The following is a 24,516-nucleotide window of genomic DNA, read 5'->3' as shown; positions in this document are numbered from 1 at the left end:
AAGGCTGTATTACAGTGAAAAGATGTAATTATCTAAACTTACAGACTGTTCTATTATTTGTCTTTACCTACTTAGTCATGATATCCACATTACTTATTATTACCAGAGATCTCATTGTGTTAATTAGGGATTAGGGCTGCAAATTGTGAGCTCTTTCCTTAATCAATCATTGGTAAAATTAATGATCAATTAATCGATTAATCATACTGACAAAATCTTAAAAATCTTGCATTCATCAAACAACCCTGATCACATATAGGGTTCTTCAGCTTGTGCCCATAGGAGAAAAACTTAAAAGTTCACTTGGAACTGTTTCAAAGGGTTCTACCCAGTACCCAACATAAAGGGTTATGCCTTGAACCACCTGTGAAAGATTCCACCTAGAACCTCTTGTGAGACATTCTGCAGAGAACCCTTTTAAGGTGCAATGGTTCCACTTAGAACCCCCTATGGATGTTCTATCCAGAACCTTTCTACCTTTCTAAGGGTGCTGACAAGAATCCAGTTGGGGGTTTATATTCCAAGGGTTTTATCTAGAACACACTTGGGAGGTTTTGTATTCCAAAGGCTTTAAGTAGGACACAATCAGGAGGTTCTACAGAGAACCTTTTTAGCTACCAAGGATTTTTATCTAGAATCAACCCAGGGGTTCTAGAGAATTGTTTTATATTATGGTACAAAGAACCCCTGACAAACTCTTCAAGAAGTGGATTACTGTACTAGAGGGTTCTCTTTAAATAATTACAGAAAGTAATACAATCTATATTCATCAACAGATTGAAAAACATCACACCCAGCTACATCATCCCTAATCTGTCATTAACTTACTATGCATGTAAACAGTATATTGTTACACACTAATAATATTTAAAAGTTCTCAGAAATTAACCTGCCATGAGTCCAAGACCGGATCCAATGATCCTCAGAGAACCACTGACAGCCGGAACACGTCTTTCTGTGCAGTATGATTCTTGGAAACCAAAGAAGTCCAGTAAAAACTAGACACTGACATGCAGGCCTCTGTGTTCAATGAGCTGCTGCCAGCCACAGTTTTTTAGGCTTGGTTCAGATTTGTTTAAGAAACATGTTCCAGATCTCTGAGAGCAATCAAATCTGAACAAACTGGAATCAAAACCAAAGTCCAGCTGCTGATGGATGAAAACCATGTCTGTCCAACATGAAAGGTTTCACTGCCTCGAGCTGTACAACTGGACTCAAATCACGAACAAATGTGACAAGTAAAATGGTATCAGGCCGGAGGAGTGGAGAAAGTACAGCCATGTTTTTCCATTAGCTGTGTCAGGAAGGAGACTTTTCTGTTTACTACTTCAATCTGTGGCTTGGACTCATGTGTTTAAATTTCCTCCGAGGAACCACAGTGATGACAAACACTTGGGTAACACTCTTTATGAAGACCACTTCTATAGTGTGTTATGGGATCATACATAGTGAATTATAATGGATTCATAGTGCTTTATGGATATCCTCATAAACACACATAATGCTGTAATATGCACAACAGTCACAAAACTTTACTGATGTGACTTATCAGAACTTAATCATAATGTCAAGTCTCTTATGGGTGATAGTTATAAACAAGAGGTTGACTGGCCTTATAATACATTATAACTACACCTATACACTCCTCAACAATCAACTTGTTTACATGGCTTTGTTAAATACTCAATTCTGATTGGTTAATTACAGCATTCTAAGGTCTTATTTCTGTATAACAGACCATTGCTGTGGACATAGTTTTGATTATAGACTCTAGAGGAAATTTAAAATTAATATTCTGGTACCAAATTATAAATTTTTTGGAACATAACCATGAAACAAGCACGATAATGTACAGTGAGCAAGTCACTATTGCAAAATAAATCCTGACAGGATGATAGTATAGTAGGATAGGACAGTAGGAATCTAATAATCTGCTAAAATAGTGTAATGGTAAAGTTTTTGACACTCTGAAACTAAGAGTTAACCATGGGATTAAAGGGATAGTTCACCCAAAAATGAAAATTCAGACATTATCTACTCACCCTCATGCTGATTGAAGGTCAGATTTACAAAACACTGCTGGAGTTTCACAGGAAAACAGTGTTGCAGAATCTCCCAAACAATTTAAGGGAATGGTGACCAATTTTCACCATAAAAACAACTGGAAAGAAACCATATAATACCTCCACACACTCAGTTCAGACAGTGTGCATGCACATGTGAACGTGGCTCCAAGCTAAGGATCTACAGTGAAGATTCAGGATAAAAACATGGTGTAACATTTTTTGGTCAACCTGTGTCTTTACGAGACTTGAATTACACCAGAAGAGCAGAATGGAGGCATTTTATGTTTTTATTCTGTTGTTTTTTTTACATTTGAAAACTGGTCACCATTCACTTCCATTATTGGTGAGATTCTGCAACACTGTTTTCCTGTGAAACTCCAGCAGTGTTTTGTGGACTAAAAAACTAAACCTGACCTTCAATCAGCATGAAGGTGAGTAGATAATGACTGAATTTTCATTTTTGTGTAAATGTACCTTTAATGCTTGCTGGGGTCATGATACTAATTTGGTGAAATCAAAGTGAAAATCACAAAGAAAAGTTAGGACCAAGTCTGATATAAAAGCTGAACAGATAAACACCAGTCACTGATAAAGTTTGCATGCAAAGTGTTAAACTTTACTCTGCTGTACTCTTTAAGTGCACTGTTAATTCAGTATAAACTGCATTTTCACAGCCATAATTCCATCAGTATAACAGACTTACTCATCTGCTGCAGAAATACTGTTTTCACTCACTCATTATTTTAGTTGCTTCCATTTCAACACTGATTGCTTTTAAACTACTGTCAATAGATTATCTACAGTGACAGTGTTGAAAAAACAGGAAAAACAAACTATAGTAATGATGGATTGATGGAATCAATGCTGTGGAAATCTACATTATACTGAAGTATGATTCCTACTCAAACATATTTTAACAGGACAGAGTCTACAGCCACTCTAACAACTCTGTGAGGCTTTACTGAGGCACAACCGTGCTTTCATGTTACACCGCCACCACTGAGTCCATCCTCACCTCCTCCATCACCATCTGCTACGCTGCCGCCACTGCCAAGGACAAGAGCAGACTGCAGCAGATCATTCGCTCCACCAAGAAGGTGATTGGCTGCAATCTGCCATCCCCGTAGGACCTGTATGCCGGGGAAGATTGTGACGGACCCCTCTCTACTGTGACTCAAACTTTTTGAGACCCTGCCCACCATAATAAGACCAGAGTCCTCTCCCCACACATACTAAATGTTACAGTAACATTAAGTCGAAGCCATCGGACTCGGTGCATTAAATTAACACAAATGTTTTTGGATTACATCTTTTTTTATTATTTAATTATTATTATTAATATCTTGCACATTTCAGATAATCTTATACTGCAGACTGTGAACTTTTGCACACACACTGGTGACACATTCCTGCACAAATCAGTATAACTCTTTCATTTAAATAATACAGTGTATGTATTTTTATACAATTGTCAATATTTATGGTCAATCATCTATTTTCTGTTTGTGCTTCTTGACTTTCAGTACTTGCTTTTAATCTTACTTTATATTTTTCTACATACAATGTTTATTCTTATGCACCAAATCACTGAGGCAGATTCCTTGTATGAGTTAACCTATTTGGTGATAAACCTGGTTGTGATTCATGATAATGTGCTGATGTTAAGCAGGTGAGAGCTGCAGAGAATGTTGGTATTTTTAAAAGCAAACTCAAGACCTAGCTTTTTAGTTGGGCTTTTAATTAAACTTTTATTAACTTATTTGCCTATTTATTTACACACTTCAGTCTGTTGTTAGTTGGTATACCATTTTATTTTTTCTATTTATTATTATTCTCTGGATTTTTATTTTTTAGGAAGGCAGGTGACACACTGTCAGCAGCCTGGCAGCAGACACACTCCATGATGTGGTGCACTCAGAATCTATACCTCAAATATGACCAGGAGGACACACACTTTTACTCCCTGCTGACTGAGGAAATCTGATGTTTTCACATAACGGATGACAAAGAAAAGCATTTAAACATGAGTCTTATTGGTAAAACAGACTCGTGTAAGCTGATAGAGGAGTTCAGGGTGGTGCTGAACTGAAAAAAGGAACAAATTTGCACATCTGCTCTTATCTATTTATGGAATTATTTATTTTTATGCAACTTTTATGTGACTCTTTCATGACTGTACCATATATTTTTTATGTTGTGTTTGTATGTTATGTTGTGAGCTCCTAACCTATGATGATTTTCTATCAGACAAAGTCTTTTTAATTTAAATGGATTGAACTGAACAACCAAATCTGAATCGACTGACTAAATGCTGAGTCGGGCACAGCCCTAATGTACATCTTCATTTAGAATGTTAGCATGCTAACATTTGCTGTTTAACACCAGACACAAAGTACAGCTGGGGATGATGGGAATATCATTAGTTTTGCAGCTGCAATTTTTGTCTGCGGCAAATTGGTGGACTGATTGACCTGCACTACCAATCCTTGAGCTAAGCCTTAACAGTCTGACCTCTATGTGAAATGAAACATTAATCCTGCAGTTAGTCCCTAAAGCACAAAACATTGAATGTATTACCTTATTAGATCAAAAGCTACACACTTATATTGTTTATGGAAACTAAACCTACAGAAGAATACCTTTCTGCCAAGCAGAATGGAGAATGTCACACCAGCACACAGACATACAGTCCTGGTCCTGACTGTCAGCATGATCTCCTGACTCCATCATGTCTCACCTGTTTCAGCGCCTCCTGTTTGCTCTTGCTGAGCTCTTCATATTTAAGTTTCCATTGACTGAGTTCAGTCTCCAGCCTCTCGATGCTCTTACTCAGTGCCAGCTTGTCTCTGGGGAAAGCACACAGACACAACACACATTAGTGATGTTCCACACTCAGTCACACTGCTCTGGTGCCTGAGTGGATTATTATCTGACTCAGCAGATGACTTGAAAATGGATTTATACATTCAGAATCCCAGTGCACTTCACAACAAAAAGGTCTGTGGCAAAACTAGTAAACTAGTGAACTGTAACTCACATCTACAGCCTCCATTAAGAATTCCACATTACACTGCATTCTTACACTGCCTTGGCTCCATTCTTAAAAACCAGCCATGCATGGACACAGATATTTGTTTTTCAAAGCAGAGGAAAGGTTATATTAGCAGTGATTGTGTTTGTTTCTGGCTTCAGTTAGAAACAATCTAATCACTGCACACCTGTCAAGTCCAATATTTTACCCCATCACACTCACGTTTCAGCACATTGCCAGCATCAAGCTAAAACGTCTCACATTTTCACACTCTAAAGTGCTTCAGCTGCTGTGATCTGACAGAACTGTCAGCAGAGGTGGTCATCATGCTGACTGGGTGTCAAAGTTATTACACTTCACTAAAACTAAACTAAACCCTACAACTGTGAGAGAGAAAACATTTCAGTTAACTGAAGTTAAAACAAAAACTACACAGAAATATTCAGGAAATGCCTTTAGTTTTAGTGTTTGTCAACTTGTCAACACAACAAGCATGAGGAGGCACTGGTGCATCTGTTTATTGACAATGAAATGTCTCTTGAGATGTCTTACGTGACTGTCTTTGTCTTATAAACAGGTCTGTCTATTCCACCAAATAAGTATTAGTTTTCGTCCACGTCTGTTCAGACTCATCTAATAATATATAGTGAAGACTTTGAAGGGATTTAATAAAATGTATTCAATGTACTTTTATAACTATATCAGAATGTGTGACTCCAGTGAATAATTTCCAGGTAGAAACATGCTGTGCTGTGTCCTCCTCTGTAAAAACAGAGGACTGATAGAGCTGAACTTAATGATGTCACAGTGAAGTTGATCTTTGACCTTATGGATATAAAATGTCATCACCTCATGGTGTATATCATCATCCTAGAATTATGAAATATTGAGTTATGGCCAAGAATGTGTTTTGTGAGGTCACTGTGATGTTTGACCTCCAAAATGTACTCAGTTCATCTTTATGTCTGAGTGGATGTTTGTGACAAGTTTGAAGTATTTCCCTCATGGTGTTCTTGAGGTATTGTGTTCACGAGAACTGAACGGACAGATGGAAGTACAACCTTCAGGCATGGCTGTTAACGGCACACAGGCATAAAAACAATGCAATGCACAATTTTCCTGTGTAATCCTCATGCAGACCACTAAAAAGCTACTTCAGTCCAGAAAATGTCTGCTGTCAGCCAGCCTGGTAAAGGGCTGTTCGCTGTCCTTTCAGCTCCTCTAATAACAGACAGATGGACAGCTGGTTGTGAGGACAGAGGCGGCTGAGGTGATGGAGGTCGGATGTGGTGTGGACAGCAGGGCTAACATGCTGCTCACATCTTGTTATTCATACTTGACAAATCTCCAGAGCCACAGGTTTATTATACAACGGTTGTCACAGGCTGAACAGTGATCCACATACAACTGATGTTGATGTGTAAAATTGGCGGAGTGGCCCTTAAACTAATGTTGTCAGTACAATGTGCTTAAAAGTAAAAGTATTCATCATGCAGATTGGCCTTGTTCAGTGTTATGTTATTGTAAAACTGGTTTATTATTACTGAGGCACTTGATTAAAGAAACATTTTAATTTTCTTGCAGCTTGTGGAGCTAGTTTTAAATATTTACTGTGAGGTAGTTTAATGGATGAATCTGTAATACATTTACTGCAATCCCAGAGATGAAGGCAGCATATTAACTTGAAATACTCGCAACTCTAACAACAACACTCCAGCTGTGGTGTCCTCCTTTGACATTTCTATTCCAGGCGGGAATCGCTCTTTGTATTCCCATTTCATGTAAATTACAGTTCAAATTAATGCCAAATGTTCACCAAATGAGTTAGTGTCCGTTTATGAGTCATAAGGAACTGTAAATAATCTTGTAGAAGGTGTAGATGTTTATTACAGTTAATGAGAGGTGGTGAGGTGAGACAGGCAGCCACTGAACTCATCATTCAGAGTGTGTTATTTCAGAGCAGTGGGCTTTTGTTTTCAGGATAACAGGCGGAACTTTACATTGACAGACAACTGACAGTTTTAAACAGCTGATCAACTTACACAGGAGAACTCATCGTCACTCTGTCATTGTCAGCTTATGTTGTTGCATGCATCCTGCACTCGTGCAGAGCTCCTGCAACCTGCCTGAGATTTCCTGTGTCTGGGGAGGAAGGGGGCGGCTGGAAACAACTTGCTTCAACCATAGATTGTATAATAAAAAGGTTTACAACCTATTTAATATACAGTCTGTGGCTCCAACTCACTATTTGGACTGCTGTACTCATGTTTGCACATGTAATGGCTACAAGACTGTACTTTATAAGTTGAAGACATGTTTCGTAGGTTAAATATCAATCTGCCAAATAACTAGTGGATATACCTGTTTTATTATGTTGTGTTATGTTATGTCATATAAATGAAATGTGGTGGAATAAAAGCACCATGAAATGGATGTTACATTTCATCACAAGTTTATGAGTTAAGAAAAAAAGTAAAGTAGGACTAACTGCTGCAACAGACACAGCGGTAGTTTTGACCCACTTCATATCTTTTCTGTCTGTCTTACTCTCTCTCCTTCAGCAGGACTTTCTGGGACTCATCCAGACGGAGCTGCAGGGCGTTCAGTTTGCTAGAGTCCTCCTCCACTGTGCCGATGTCCTCCCACAGCTGCCTGCTGCGCTCCTGCCGGCTCAGACCGGAGGACGAGCGAGAGCTGGCCAAGTTTACGCCACCGCCACGACCCTCCCAGTCTTCGGGGTCTCCTTCTGCTCTGGAGCGAAGGACTGACTCCAGCACCTCCAAGTCCTGACAGAGACAGGGAGGACACAATCAGAGCAGAATAGAGGTTATTAATATACCACACACTGGTGTATTACTGAAACTCACACACACTCACAGCTACGTCACCACAAAAGTTGTGTATTTTGACCCCCCTCACTCAACATTGCTCAGAGGGGTTTTAAATACATCAATCAAAATGTCCATATCCACAGATATGCAAGACATAACACATGTAACCATTTTTAATAGCTTGTTCACATAGCTTGTTGTTTGGGGTTTTTATGCCCTTAATTGACAGGACAGCTGAGGATATGACAGGAAATGGGGAGGGACAGTGGGGGAATGGCTTGCAGCAAGAGGCTACAGGTGGAATTCAGACCCAGGGCCACTGCAGAGGACTACAGTCTTCATACATGGGGTGCACACTATACCAAGTGAGCCACCCAGGTGTGCCCATACATCACCATATCGTGACCTTTAGTGACCTTTCCTCCAGTGACACCAGCAGCAACGTTTTCATTTATACTGTCACATCTCAACATCTACATGGTGAATTTATATGACATTTCATGGACACTCACATGTTTATCAGACAATAAATCTAGTGGCACCATGATGTTCAAATTTGTGGTTCTGCAAGAAATGTCTTCACAACTATTACATGGATTGTCATGAAGTTTGGTACAGACACTGATTCAAGGTACATATAAACTGTCCTTTGCTTGCATCATTTTACCTCAATATAATATTACAGCAAAGGAAGCTATGACTACTAGAAATCATCTGCTTCATCTATTGAAGAGTCCAGATATGACCCTGTGATAGTTCCAATGAATATGCAGCCTATAGCCAGAGAAAATATAAAACAGAATATGAATTAGGACATATGACACAGCCTGAGACTTCATGAAAGGTCAGGATAAATGATAAAGCTAATAGGTGAATGATTTTGTTCTCATACAAACACAAGGTCTAATACAGATTTGTTGTCATCACACACTTGCACTGTGTGTGTGTGCATGTGTATGTGCTGTCTGTCAGCACAGTGCTCCTCTGCTGGTAGTGCTCAGGGTTCAGGCTACTATAGACTAACCACACAGTCAGAAAAGCCAGATCCTCAATTAGCTCCATTACATAAAAAATGGTGTTTCGTGTCGATTAGTGTCATAGATTAGACAGATTGTAACAGGATGAACAGAGCACATCATTAAGGGACAGCTTAGGAGTGGTTCAGACTGCCCTTCTAAAGGTAAACCTTTCAGAAGGTGTACCTTAGCTAAGGAGGCTTTGGGAAATGGTGCCCAGATTAGCAGCCTTGGTAATCAAGTCAAATTTTATTTAGCCAAATATCACAAATCACAATTTGCCTCAGAGGGTTTTACAATCTGTACCATGTACAACATCCCATATGTTGTAGACCCTCTAAAGAGTCGGGAAGAACTCTCCCCAAAAAATCTGTATCACAGGTAAAAAAAAATGGAAGAAACCTCAGAGAGAGCCACAGAGGAGGGATGGATAGATATGCAACGGATGCTGCGTGTACAGAACAGCAAAATCACCAAAAATATAACATTTGGTAGTTCTAGTGTTAAATGCATCCAAATACTAGATGCCTGGTGGTCATTTCTGTCACCATCCTGTCCCTGCAGCACAAAGCAGCTCTGTGCTGCTTTATTCAAACAATACTGCCAATAAACACTATTCTCTCATAGGGTCATGTTATACTTTTCAACCACAGAAATCTTTACAGCTCTCAGTCACAAAATTATGTATTTATGAGGAGCTCTTAAAGGCAGCATGATGATTATCTTAAACAACCACACAGTGTTATGCAGCCTGTGGGAGACAGAGGCCTCACATTTTACATCTGGTTGATGCTGTTAAAGATACAGCAGAGGGTGGGGAAACATTTGGATTTTGACTGTTTCAGTGCCAAAGAAGACAGATTTACTATGTGGAGAGGAGGAAAAGCTCCACATTTCCAATTTAATTTCTGGTAAGGCCATTAAATAAAATGAGATGTGAAAATGTTTGGTCATGAGAACCCACCCGAGAGTTTTGGGGCTGTGCTGTGACAGCACGTTGGAGGAAACCTTAGATGATCCTCTGGATGAAAAGGTTTGATTTGCAGCCTTGGTGCAGAGGACAGAGGGTGGAGCGGGAAACAGTGAGGACAGAAGAGCGGAATAAGAGATGTGGGCAGTTTGGAATGAGACTGAAACTTTATTTGCTGGAACTGAAGCTGAAAGGAAGCCTTTATCCTGAAGTTTTGTGAGGAGTTATGGAATGTTAGCAGGGTAAATGTTTCTCAAAGGATTACTGCAGTGACACAGAGCTGGAAACTGCTCATAAACACACACAAGAGAGAGAGAACCTCACCCACTGAGCCTCTCTCAGCACACCTTTCTGCTGCTATTTACTACATCAGTCTCATTATACAAGATCTATAGTATATTCACAATGAATATTTGTATATATTTGTGGACAGATCGATAAAATCTGAAATCTACATTCACCAAAAACCTCCCACATTGAACTTTCATAAGCTTTCATTCCATGACTCATCTTTTTGTTCAGCTTATATCAGGATATTTAGTTCAGCAGCAGAAAACTCTTTGTGCTCCGTTACTTTCAAGACATGTGCATCATGTGTCAAAACAGCCTGGCTGCAGCTCCCGAGCAGCACCGCATGAAATCTGATGAGCTGTAGCTCGGCTCGTTATCTGTGCTCCTAGTAAAAAATAAAACTGAAAAGTTGCACTCATGCAAAATTTTGCACCCTCAACAACAATTTACACAAACACTCACACATGATTAGGGGTGATGCTGAGTGAGGGTGGGGGAAAAAATCAATTCTTGAATGCACTGTGATTCTGTTTTGAAAGATTATAAATCAATGCTGGAAAGTCATTCATTCATTTTCATTCATCATCAGTAAAAGCTTATCCTCGAAGGGTTGCGGGCTGCTGGAGTCTATCCCAGCTGACACTGGGTGAGAGGCGGGGTTCACCCTGGACAAGTCACCAGTTCATCACAGGGCTGACACATAGACAGACAACCACTCACACTCACATTCACACCTACGGGCAATTTAGAGTCACCAGTTAACCTAGCATGCATGTCTTTGGACTGTGGGAGGAAGTCGGAGAACCTGGAGAGAACCCACGTGGACATGAGGAGAACATGCAAACTGAAACAGAAAGGCCCTGACCCAGCCATAAACTCCAAAGCAGCTCTGCTGGCTAAAGGATTCAAACTCAGGACCTTCTTACTGTGAGGCAGCAGTGCTAACCACTGCACCTGCTGCAGAAAAGTCAATAATCTGAAATTTAAAACCTATCTCCATCTCCATCTTCAACTGCTTATCCAAAATCGGGTCGCGGGGGTAACAGTTCCAGCAGGGGACCCCAGACATCCCGTTCCCCGGCTACATTAGCCAGCTCTGACTGGAGGATCCCGAGGCATTCCTGGCAGAGATATAATCCCTCACCTAGTCCTTAGTCTGCCACGTGGCCTCCTCCTAGCTGGACGTGCCTGGTGCACCTCCCTAGGGGGGCGACCAGGTGTTATCCTTACAAGATGCCTGAACCATCTCAAGTGGCTCCTTTCTATGCAAAGGAGCAGCGGCTCTACTCCGAGTTCCCAACCCAATTCTTGACATTATGACAACTCTGTAAGACTGGGCTGTATGTTCCTTAAGCTGAACCAACTGGATGGTGAGACATGAGGAACATGATCATATTCAACGTGCTTATGTTCTTTAATGTTACTTGGCTCAGCATGAGCAGCTGCAAATGGATACAATCTGACCTGCACCCATGGTAGGTGAAGGGAAAGGGGACAAGCACACCATTGCAAACTAATTATGGATTATGGATCCACAATTAATTGCAAAAGGAAAGATGTGAGAAAACATCATTATATTGAGGTACTGTGATGCTGCAGAGATGCCTTGACCTAAAAATCTTGTTCTCCAGATGGAAAAAAATTGGTTTGTTTGGTACAGCTCCCAACAAATATCTCATCATCAATGTTTATTTTTTTCTTCAGTAAAAATGAAAATTTTAAAGCACAAAATTAAAAGAATCCCCTGAATCATATTAGATATTGCAATCACAATTTCAGTCAAAATAATCACAATATGACTTTTTTAACCATATCATACAGCCCTAATTATGGATAATTACAAAAATGCTACATTTTAAAGGTAGCAAGTAGTCACACAGTGAGAAAAAAAACAAAGATTTTGATGCATCAAGTTGCATTAATGATCATTTCATAATTGCACTGTAGCCTTCTGAATCAAATCTTCAGGTGCCAGGAGATTCCCACCCCTAATAATGAATACACTGAGCCCCACCTGGGTATTAGACTGACACACAGACCAGAGACTTATGGCAGTACATTAAGACACCCCTCTCAACAGATTAGACTAAATATAATGTGGGAACGGTCCAATGTCAGAACCCATCAGCTGTTGTCTGATGATGATCCGTCCTCTGAGGACAGGTAATGGATAACAGATCCAGGACAAGACTTCCTCTTCTGTGCACCAGTCAATGTTTACAGTCTGATTATCAACTTACATGTCAGAACGGAGTTGGAGGGTAATCTCTATAAACACACATCTGCATACAGATACATTTGTGAAAAGCTAATAAAAGGCATCAGATGATAGCTGGTGGGTTCAGACATTCCATTCTGACCAATGCATTCCACCTGTTTTGCTCTGCTCACATGCAAGAAAAAAAAAATCCTCCTCACTACTCAGACAACAAAGACCAAAATGGTTCTGACACCAAAAGTTTGCCTGCAGACTCTACATTCATATGCAGATATCTGTTTCTAACAACACCAACGCTGAGCAGACCTGAGAAGACCTCTGCTGAGTTTAACTACATCAGCGAAACAGCAAGAATCCTGGACAAGAGACTGACAGCATCAACTGTCTGTGATCACCAGACCAGAACTACTCACAGCATCCACTGGGAACAGGAGTCAGTGGATGGTCGGAGAATGATGAAGCAGGACAGTCACATCTCACTCCAGAGTCTTTTAAATAAAAGTCTCCTCTGACAGGGCGACCGTCACAGTCAAACATGTTTGACATAAATAATGAGCCTGATTATAGATTTTAGCCACACAAATGTCACCACAAAATGTTTTTAAGTATCGCTGGAATATTTTCACATCCACAGAGGTTTGGATTATTTTCAAATCTGTACTTTAAGAAGTTCAGAATAAGAGTGTGCATGCTTTTAGAGGAAATGACATACTGAAAGTAGTTCCTACTTGAAACTGCTCACAACAAGGTCTGTGGATTACTTTGAGTGACCGGGTCATGATTTCTGGAAAGACACGTTGTTGTTTGATTTGGTTCCAAATTTAGTTTTGGGGTGCTTTCAGTGCCACATGAAATATAGTTCCATCATACTGGAGAATGTGGAAATCTGTATGACTGATATCCAAAACTCTGCAACTCACACCAAAACAGTCTAGATGGATAAAAAGCACTATAGACCCAAGGAAAAAACATGGATTTTTGATTTTGGGGTGAACTGTCCCTTTAAATGTTTTAAAAAATGCATTGAGGTCAATCTACAAACAGGACTGTTTTTGCCAGACATGAAACTGACAGATGAAAAGCAGCAACATCCTCTGTAAACACTTCACATGCTTGATTTGCATTATTATGCAAATTGAAACCAGCTGTGACGCTGCTGCCGTCATTACAGCTGGCTGCCAACAGAGGGAGCCGGTGTGTAGCAGATGTGGGTGAGGAGAACCGTACTGGGCCACATGTGGGAGTACTCAGTGTGAGAAGCAGAACAATGGGGGGAGACAGGAAATGAGGCTGTGCTGTGTGTGAGGAGCAGTTAGCTGCCGCTCCATGACCGCTGACAGACATGTTATCATGGTTTACTTGGAACGCTGCAGCCTCAGTGTGTATTTCTGCGCAAGTGTGTGCATGTGTGTTACCATGGAAACCCCGCCTGAGCTAGCTGAAGGTCACGTCTGATAGGCAGTGATGGTGATCTTTATTCAGTGCTGCTTTGACACAGACACACACATTATGAGGTTACAGCTTATGCACATGCATGTATGTGTGTGTATGTGTGTGTGTGTGTGTGTGTGTGTGTGTGTGTGTGTGTGTGTGTGTATTTGTGTGTATGTGTGTGTGTGTGTGGTGAGACAGAGCACAACTGCCAAGACACAAAAAGACACAGCACTGCTATAAACACACACTGAGAGCTCAGTGAGATCCAGATGAACTGTAACACACAGGAGGTCAGAGAAGTGTTATCAGATGAGACAACAGAGTGCTGCTGTTAGTACAACTGAAGCTACTGCTCAGAGTACGACTACCACTCTGCCCTACAAAGGCAGTAACTTTCATTTTTGTTTTTTTGTGACAATAAAGACATAATTTGTCATGTGGACAAATATCTTCTCTCAAATGTGTTTTATTTTGGAGAAAATAGGGGGTCGAAATGACAGTAGCTGCAAAAAGCCATAGAGAAATCACAATAAGGTCAATCCTGAGGTCAGGATTAGTATGTAGAAACAATAACCTGATATAAAGCTATAAAACTGACACATATTCAGTCATCTGTCTGCAACTATTTTGGCTCAACAACAAAAACTTTAAAGTCATTTTTTTCAATTTTGCACTTTTTCTTTTGTTGAACAGAATGTCTGACAAAACACCTGGAGTTTCCCATCCTTAAAGAAAAGACTTTTTAGAACATTTTCAACTACTAAAGCATTAAATTTCATTTATGACAATAGATGTTAAAATGGGAACAGTCAAAGTATTGTACTGAGAGCCACATTTAGAAAACAGCAATGTGCAGATGTGCAGATGTGTGCTGTGGTTGTCATTTAGTTTGTGGCTGCAATCTGTGTATTCAGCACATGATTTACTAAGACAGCAGCTCAATATGCACTAAGCTCGTGAACTGATCCTGGTACTGTCCAGGCTTGGAGAGTAACAGATTACATGTGACAGGATTATGTAATTTGGACACAATGAAGAGGTAACTATATTCCATTACAGTTACAGACATTAAAAGATGTAATCAGATTACAGATACACTTAGTAAAACTGGGGATTATTACTCAGATTACAATTTTAAAATTAAGAATGATATCCTACCATGCACAGTGCACACACAGCTGACAATTCATTATCAACGCCTCTAGTGAAAAAATGCCTCACTGGGTGGAAAGTTCACAACTTTTTTTTGTCCAATCCATCAATCAAATGTTAATATTTTCTAGTTTCTTTACTCCTCTCTGACTGTAAACTGAATATCTCTGAGCTGTGGACAAAACAAGACATTTGAGGACGTCATCTTGAGTTTTGGGAAACACTGATCAACATTTTTCACCATTTTCTGACATTTAATGGATCAAACAACTAACTAAAAACTATATTAAAACAAAAAAACAGCTAAATAATTTCACTATATTTATATTGAGGTAATCCAAAAGAAACTGAAAGTAATCAACTTCTATCCATTCATTTTCTGTAACCGCTTATTCCCGAAGGGTCGTGGGCTGCTGGAGTCTACCCCAGCTGACATTGGGCGAGAGGCGGGGTTCACCCTGGACAAGTCGCCAGTTCATCACAGGGATAGTAATTTACATTTCTTTAATTTTTGATACTTGGATTATGTTACTGACTACATTCTCTAACAGGTAATTAGAAGCTGTATCTGAATACCTTTTTAAAGTAATCCTCCCAACCCTGGTGCTACATTCCAGGACATACTATGAGTGAAGGAGGTCAGCATTGGAAGATCACAGAGCTCAGAGAAGAAATAATTGTAATAATTTCTAGTTATGATCCAATTTCACCTGAGAGAACCTGTTACAATTACTCAAAATATTATTCATATATTCACAGGCAATAAACCCTTTCATAGGAAACAAAAAGAAAATGAAGTCATACAAACAAATCAAAGATGCAGAATATACACAAGGTACACACTGCAACACTACAGACGGAGGGTTGTTGGAACTGAAGTGAGCTGAAGTGAACTGCTGGGCAGATTTGGACTGAAAGAGTCACTGAAGGTACATCTGTAACTGACTGTTAGGGAGGGTGAGGGGAGGGAGGGTGAGGGGAGGGAGGGAGGGAGGGAGTAACACAAGCAAAGTAAGAAATCGAGGCAGCGGTAGACCAGCAAAAAGGAGTCTGGTGGCTTTGGCTTATATAACAGCTGTTTCCAATCAGAAAAGTCTGTCTGACAGCAAGGTACAGCAGTGAAAATATTCTAAATATAGCGTACACTTAAACTGATGCTGATTTTTTTAGGTGTCTAAACTACATTTTGTTGCTGACCCTGTCCACAGCAGTACATTGGTTAGCCTCCTACACCAGTACTCCTGTATGAGGTACACAACCACACTTGAAATAATCCAAACTATCCCTTTGATATGTCTGTTATTATTCTCTTAAACACAGACCTTCCCCATCTCCACCATCCATCACATGACATGAAAGCAGCATCTGTCTGTCAGGCTGCTGATGTTTAACTGGTGATGGTCTCAGGCTTGTGGGAAATACATGAGGGATAATGTACAGTGAGCAGGTCATTATTGTGATATAAATCCCGACAGGATGATGCAGGACAGGAAAATATTTTCTTGGCTTTATTTCACAATAGTCACATGTTCACTAACCCCCTTTCCTGTTTGTTACATGTTTATGTACCAAAAGAAAAAAAAATGACAGAAAATACTCATTTTAAAGTGATTTCAGTGATTTAAAAGCTTTTTTTTGCCCCTCCAGTATCTACAGCAGCAGTCTCTGTTATACAGAAGCAACAGACCTTAGAATGCTATAACTGACCAATCAGAATCGAGTATTTAATAAAGCCATTTAATGATATACCTTAAAGGTCACTAAAAAACAAATATTACATTAACAACAATACTTTTATTGTTTTTAAAAATGTACCATCCACAGAATATACTGACTTTTAGTCATCTGAGTTCCTGTTTCACTCTGGTTCTCTATCTTTTCACAATAAAATGTCCTCCATAGAGCATTTCAGATTGGCTGATGGCTGAAATATGACCCGTGATGGTGCTTAATGTTTACGTCCCATACAAGCTTAATTTCTCCTCAGGAGTGTGTTGTGTGTGAGAGCAAGGCTGAGCGAGGCAGCAGGTCAGGTGTGTGTCTGTAAAGAAGGTTTAGGTTGGTCTGCACAGGACAGGCTGACAGAGAGGAAGTACTGCAGCATCACTGAGCCCTCAGGGATAAGCAAGCATGATCAGAGCATGTGTGTGTGTGTGTGTGTGTGTGTGTGTGTGTGTGTGTGTGTGTGTGTGTGTGTGTGTGTGTGTTTGTACCTGGGTACCCACACTGTTACTGTCCCATAAATAGGACAACCCCCCAACACACACACTTTCGGCGAGTGATCTAACAGGGCTGGAGACGCAGCAGCCGGTGTGACCTACATTCATTGAGGCTCAGGTCACTTTGTCCATGTAGCAGCAGAGGACATGAGCACACTGATATCAAGGAGACAGTCACTACATTTAATAACTACTGACATCAAGCTGTCCTGAACGTCCACCTGGAGACCAAACAAGCCTCCTTCCATGTACACAGAGGAAAAAAAAGGTGAGTTCAGTCACCAGCTGGTGTCAGCAGCAAAGACCACAATCCTGTTCAAAGTGACATGAGCTTATCAAACAAACATTATTTCATCATTCACTAATCATTAAATCATCTTCATTAAATCATCAGGTACTGTCTGTATTGTGTGCTGTACTGATGTCTGAGTATTTTCTTTAACTATTTACTTTCAATCATTTTAGATTTGATTGTATGAACCTCAACAATGTGTGTGAGGTTCTGGATTTGTAGATGAAAATGGATCATTAATTAAAAGGTAACTTGGGAATTTTTCTACCTAGACCTTTCCTCATGTTTTTGTGTCTCACTTGGAGACAATTTTTGAAATTGGTCCAGTATTGGGAGACCATTAGGGCTAGGTATCAGTACTCAATACTTTCAAAAGGGACAGTTTATCCTAAAATCAAAAATACAGATTTTTCCCCTGGCCTGTAGTGCTGTTTATCCATCCATCCATCCATCCATCCATCCATCCATCCATCCATCCATCCATCCATCCGTGCTTTGAGCACCGCAGACTGAGTACCATTTAGTCCCATTATATTGGAGAAAAAGCAGACATTGCTATGGCCAATATCTGAACAATATTTGAACTGTCTCTTTAAGGTATCGATCAAAATCATCCAACACCAAGAAGTATTGAAAACCTCTCCAGTCAAATAATACCTGCATTTGATCATTTTAACTAGAAAAAATGACTGCATGTATGGTTTTGCTTACAGCCAATCACTGCAAGCATTCTTTGCTTTAATGCAACATGCATTTGGTCAACTACAACCCAAACAGTCGAGGGTGTGTGTTTAACAGTCGGCAGTTCAGCATGCTGACATGCCATGAAACAAAATTATTTCAGGGATGTTCCCGGTCACATGATCTGTATCAATGGATGAAGTAGAAAAAAGGTATCAAATGAGGTACTCTACTGGTATTAGTGTCACATTAAGGATGCTGGTATTGGTACTGGTATACTAACCACTGCAGTCAACAGCTGCAAACCAGATCTTCATTCACATTATGGTTGTCAAAAGTATTGATATATCTATATTTTTCAATCCCAAGTGTTTCATAGTGATGATCTAAGTTCTCATTCAAGAACTCTGTTCAGTCTTTATTGTCCTGCCTGAAATTTGACTTACATTAAAAAACAGATGGTACCAGCACTGTGTGCAGGTTGTTACTGACACTATTTTTGGTGCCTTTTTTTCTTTTTGCCCGGACAATAAAAGAGGTATCAAGTATCATCTTTTCATACTAGCTTTACACTGAACTTTAAAATTCTGGTATAGTGACAACTAATTCAAACGGAACAAAATTAAACTCACCAAAAACATCTTTGCTCACTGTTCTGCTGTTACAACAATCACCAACTCTTGTTTTATTTAAATAAAAAATAAAGTTAGGTATGAAAATATCGTGGCTGTCCACACCACTCTTCCCTGCTGCCTCTCTGAAGTCTGACCTTCCTCTGACTCCTCTCCTGATATTTTCACATCTAACCTACAAACCATTCTTTGTCAATCATAATTAAGAGACTAAATAAAACCCTTTACCTGCAACCAGATTATGCACCGTTTAAGCAGCAGAAGTGGAGTTAGACACATTGTAAATACACTTTAGATTGTTTTAACAGCCCCCCCTGAGGAGGACATTAATATATGTACCAAATGGAAACTTTTACAAAAATAGAAGACTAAGTGTGTGACTGTAGCTGGACTTTGAACCACAAATGTCAACACAGTGGTGCTAGAGGAAAGATAGGGGAATCTCCAAAGGAGGATTCAAAATTTGTGGCAATCCATCCAAACTTGGTGAAATCTTTCAGTCTGGAGACCAACAGAAAGACATTTGATATTTCCATCACTGGAGCCACAGCTCTAATGTGGCTAGAAACCACAGGCTACCTTTAACACAGGCACTAATATCTAAAGCAATTATATTTTCCATCATCTAGGCTGCAGGATGATTTTATCATCAGGATGTTTCTGTTCTCTGAGCTGAGTTTTTGTTTACACAGAGATGTGTAGACAAAAACATTCAATCTCGATGACACCAGTTGATCTAATGAGAAACTCTACTGTAATCTACATGTGGACTGCAGACTCACCTTCTGTTGACCCGTCTTTTGTCTGTCCAAGTCCACGTCCCTCACTGGTTCTGGCTCTGGGGAACCTGGCGGTCCCTCCCCCACCCTGTCCAGCTTGGTGTCGGCGTGGACCTGAGAGGAGGAGGACGAGGCGGGCGAGGAGGGAGGGATGGACGGAGAGGAGGAGGAGGAGGCACCTCGAGGGTGTGCGGGGGAGGAAGATGGAGAAGCGGCAGACGGAGGAGGAGCTGTGCGCTCACCACGGAGTGCCTCCTGCCGTAGCGTCTCATTCTCTGCGGCCAACTCCTGCCGCTCCCGTCGGACGCTGGTCAGCTCCTTGGTGAGGGTGTCCAGCCGCTGCCTCAGCTGACGGACCTCGTCACGGGCACGGTTACGTTCCGCACGAACCTGGGTCAATATATACAACACAAACTTATCAGGCCTGAGCCTATTAGTTCCTCTGAGGATGTAAATCTTAAGTCAAGAATATATCATTTAATATAGCTTCCATTTTAAAAAGAGGCTCACTAAATTCCTAAAACAGCTGCTCACTGCAGTTTCTAGGAAAGATCACTCCAACAGGAGGAAACGGTGTATTTGTAGGGGACTATTTTCAACAGCGGATTAATCCACACATGGTGCTATTGTGAGTATTTGTGGAAGCAGGACAGTTTATGTGGGATTGAGTCAAAATAAACGACAGTGTTTTTGTGTGTACACATACACAGTATTTGTCAGTAAGATAAATTCATTGTTTAGTTAAATATTGAAAAAGTCAACATGTCCTGTCTTGTGTTGATTTGTTTTGTATTTCATCATTCCCATCTTAATCTTAACCAAGTGCTTGTGTTGTTTTACCACAAAAACATTCATCATGATTTAGCTGTCATGACCGCATTTAAAAAGTTTTCTTGTTACGTTGCTTTTTATTTAAAAAAATCAAGTCAGGCAAAGTTTTCTACAAAAATGTATATGAAGACCATTTGTAGGAGGAAGTTAGACATGGCACAATTAAGGCTGATACAGCTCATATGGACAGTAGGATTTATATGGATCCAGCCACGATTGATTTTTTGACAAAATAATCTACACTCAAGGTCCACTTACTAGATTTTTACACAGCTTTCAATCCCCTCGTGGTCAACATTAGCACATGGAGTTTTGAGCAACATATACATACACTAATAACCTGGTTATGACTGGGTATCTGTATTATATTTTGTGCATTTATTCAACAGCCTGTCCCACTTTCAAAAACCCGAAGACCTGGATTTACTACCTGAAGTCCAGCAGAAACCAGGATAGTGTGTCATGTAAAGGAGCTGCTGTCCCTTCACTCAGGAGAACAGCCACTTTCTCTTCAGGGGTTAACATTTGAAAGCTGGGTTTAATGTTTGATATTTCTCCACAGTGGAGGTCTCTTAGTGAAGAGAATTTCTCACGATTGAGGAGGAAGTGCATCTGTTTCTGTTTGTCCTTTGGAGCAGTGACCACACACGCGCTCCTCTCTGGGCAGCCATGTTTGTCTTTGTTGTCCTGTTTCTATGGCCAGGTGGTGCTCACCGAGTCTGTATTTGGTGAGGATCACACTCAGTTTTCTGGCTCTGTTCAGCCAATTCATATTCTCTGTTTAGAATTAAATAACAATTTAGTCTACTTTGTTTTTTGTTTAATTTCCCCAGTGTTACAAATAGAGATCTTTTGATTTATTCAGAATTTGTTTTATTCTGTTGTGTTGTTTTGAATTAGTGCTGCTGCTGGGAGCCTGGTTGGCTAACTTCATCATCAGGTGACTGAGGGGACTGCTCTCTGGCTCCAGCTCTTGGGTTTTAAGTGCTCTGAATGAGAGTGTGCCTTTTGGACTTGAATTTAGATGTGCCCAAAATTTTACTGCCCGTTACTGAATGTTTAAGAGTAATGGGAAACAACTGTCTGTCAGTGTAAAGTTAAGCCCATTAACCTGAAAACAAAAGCCCACTGCTCTGCAATAACACACTCTGGATGATGAGTTAAGCGGCTGCCTGCCAAACTCCATTAACATTTTGCTCAGTTTAACAGTTATAAACATCTACTCTTTCTACAAGATTATAAATGATTTGTTACGACTCTACCATAAACAGACACTTAGTCATTCAGAGAAAATTCTGTATTAATTTGAACTCTAATTAACATGAACTAAGCATACAAAAGACTTATTCTGGCCTGGAATAGAAATTTGGAGGACACCATGGTTGCAGCATTGATGTCAGAGAAAAGAGTATTTCATCTGAACATATTTCCTTAATCTCTGCTGACACATCATTTCATGATTTATTACAGTAAATATATTTAGGGGTGTCCCAATACAACTTTTTCACTTCCGATACGATACCGATATCGATCCGATACAATATCAGCATGAATCATACATACTTTTATTACTTATTTTGTAGTGTGGAATGTTAGAAAAGGCTTGATGAAGTGATGTTACTCAAACAGAGAACAATAGTCAGCAACCAGAGTCACCTATGGATAGAAGTGCTGGAGCAGAAAATGGACTGCTTATCAGAGCGCTTATATCTGAGATTTTAGATGCAGTCCGATAAAATCTGATACTCGTTTTTTGGCTGATATCGGACCAATATCCGATATCAATATCGGATCGGGACACTCCTAAATATATTACAGATTTATCCTTTAAACACATTGTTTGTTCTGGAGCTGCCTTGAGGGGCCAGAAATAAGCAAACCAAATATCAAATGTAATAGTTAAATACAGAGTAAGGAGGTGAGGGGCAAGTGAAAATTGGGTTTGGCAATGAAGTTAACAAGAAAAAGTGAGTGAAGACAGCTTAAAGCCTGCTTAAGACAGACATATATAACATAAAATGTTTTAATAAATGTGTGCAAAAAGGTATGTTGTCTCTGCTGGCCTCAGTAAGCAGTGTCTCACCTTGCTCCACTTCTCTCTCCAGTTGGCGGTGCAGTCGGACCACCACCTCATCGTCTTCTCCATCTGGGCCGCTCTGGCTCGAGCCTCCTCCAGCTCCCGGAGCCTCAGCTCCTCCCTGCTCTCCCAGTCGCCCCCGGCCGCATCGCCCATGGCCCCCAGGGACCCCAGCCCGAGGCCTCCCAGCCCGGGCGACAGGAGCAGCGGGGGGCTGGAGCTGGGGGTTCCACCTGTGGGGCTGGGGGTGTGCGTAAGGCTGTCCGGGGAGCGGATCCCCCTGTCGGTCCCCAGACCCAGGCTGCACAGCAGGCCTCCTCCGGCCGACTTCCCACTTTCGGACAGGTGGGGGCTGGGGGTGTGGTTCATGATGGAGGCGGTGGCGTGGATGAGGACGATGAGGAGGATGAAGGGGTGGGGGTGTTGCGTGCGTGGAGATTCAGGAGAGCATCCTCATCAGTCAGAGATCAGCCTGGAGACAGAAACAGAGACAGGAGGACATGAAGTTAACTTTACTTTTTTAATTTTACCTTTATTTAACCAGATGAGTCAACTGAGGACCAACTATCATTTCAAGTGACGACCTGGCTGATACAAGACAGTAAAACATATACAACATATTAAATTAATCAATTAAATATCAGAAATAGTGAAAAATGTCAATTAGTGTTTCCCAAAGCTAAGATGACAACCTTGAATGTCTTGTTTTACTCACAGCTCAAAGATTTACGGTTTACTGTTGAGAGATGAGTAAAGAAACTAGAAAATATTCACATTTAAAAGGCTGAAATCAGAGATTTTTGAATTGTCTTTTGAATATACTATTTTGCCTTTATCTTCAACAGGACAGCTAAGCTGAAGACAGGAAACGGGGACAGAGAGTGAGGGAAGGACATGCAGCAAAGAGAGGCATGAGCAGGCATGAATCAAACCAACGGCTGTCAGGACCCACAGTCCCGGACCAGCTGAGCCACCAGGCCACCAGGATTGTCATTTTAACCTGGGTGTGCTTTGCAGACTGGGTAAGTGATGATTTATTACGGCGTAAAAAGCACAATTCTTGATCTGACATCAGAGAGCAGTTTGCTGATGTGTAACCTGACACACCAGATGGTTTGTTACACAGAACCATCTGGGAAGTCGTCCTTCCAAACTGTTTGGAAAAGTTTACTTTAGTGATCTCTCAGCGTTATCACAGCTTCATAAAGACACTTGTCATTAAAAACACTGAATTTTTTGTTGTCACAGTGAAACACACTAAATAAACCATAAAATTTAAAATGCACCAAAAATTTAAAATAGGCAGAAATGTAATTTTTTCTGAGTTAAGATGTTTATCTTACATCACAAAATCTACTGTCATTTAGGAGTCTACACATACAGCAGATTGGTCATCTCCCACATCTAACATCTTGAGATGCTCAGTTTGTTTGAGTTTCTTGTCTGACAACCTGTGTGTTCCTGTCTTGGGGGGGTAGGGGGTGTGAGGGTGGAGGCTGACAGTCAGTGAGGACTTAAGCAGCTTTCTGCCAAAGTCACGACACAGTCGAGTGTGTCTCTCAGCTACAGTACTCAATCCAAGAATACAGAGAGCCTCCGAGTACCCTGAGTACCTCCAGCCAAGTAGGATTTTACAAGCCCTGTTCTGCATGGTCTCCAGCATTTTAACCTGATCTGCAGCCAAAGAACTGTGCCAGCCAAGGGCTGCATACTCAACACTGGATGCATGTAGCCTGTGTAGATGGAAACCAATTTTGTGTCATGGACATCAAATTTCTTTGGGCGATGCAGAGCAAACTTCCAGTATGTCTTGATCTTTGGACAGAGATGGCAGGGCTGATGTATGTCTCATTTACTGACATGTAAAAGTTAACATTTCCTTGGGAAATGGACAGGCACTTTCAAAAAATACTTGGTAGGTGATCAGATGAACCATTTGTCTATTATGGTCTAACTTCAACCAATCAGATCAAATTCTTGCTGAAGCTGGCCAGAA

The 24,516-nt window shown here is 40.6% G+C and overlaps 1 protein-coding gene across 1 annotated transcript in view; it reads right to left on the bottom strand.

Annotated features, from left to right (window-relative positions):
- ccdc102a (coiled-coil domain containing 102A) overlaps positions 1-22,969 on the bottom strand; it is a 55,597-nt gene extending 32,628 nt beyond the window's left edge. Inside the window, exons 1-4 of the mRNA XM_084722500.1 lie at positions 22,527-22,969; positions 19,616-20,002; positions 7,645-7,883; positions 4,804-4,912 (exon numbers count right to left, since the gene is read on the bottom strand). Of these exons, the coding sequence (XP_084578626.1) occupies positions 4,804-4,912; positions 7,645-7,883; positions 19,616-20,002; positions 22,527-22,889 (1,098 nt within the window). The 5' untranslated portion in view covers positions 22,890-22,969. The remainder of the gene's footprint in view (positions 1-4,803; positions 4,913-7,644; positions 7,884-19,615; positions 20,003-22,526) is intronic.
- Positions 22,970-24,516: the final 1,547 nt, after the last annotated feature.

This window comes from Lutjanus erythropterus, chromosome 1 (assembly GCF_056507025.1).
Source record: "Lutjanus erythropterus isolate fLutEry1 chromosome 1, fLutEry1.hap2, whole genome shotgun sequence".
In the NCBI taxonomy this organism is placed as follows: domain Eukaryota; kingdom Metazoa; phylum Chordata; class Actinopteri; order Lutjaniformes; family Lutjanidae; genus Lutjanus; species Lutjanus erythropterus.
The sequence above is the reverse complement of the archived record's forward strand: the minus strand, read 5'-3'. Positions and strand labels throughout refer to the sequence as shown.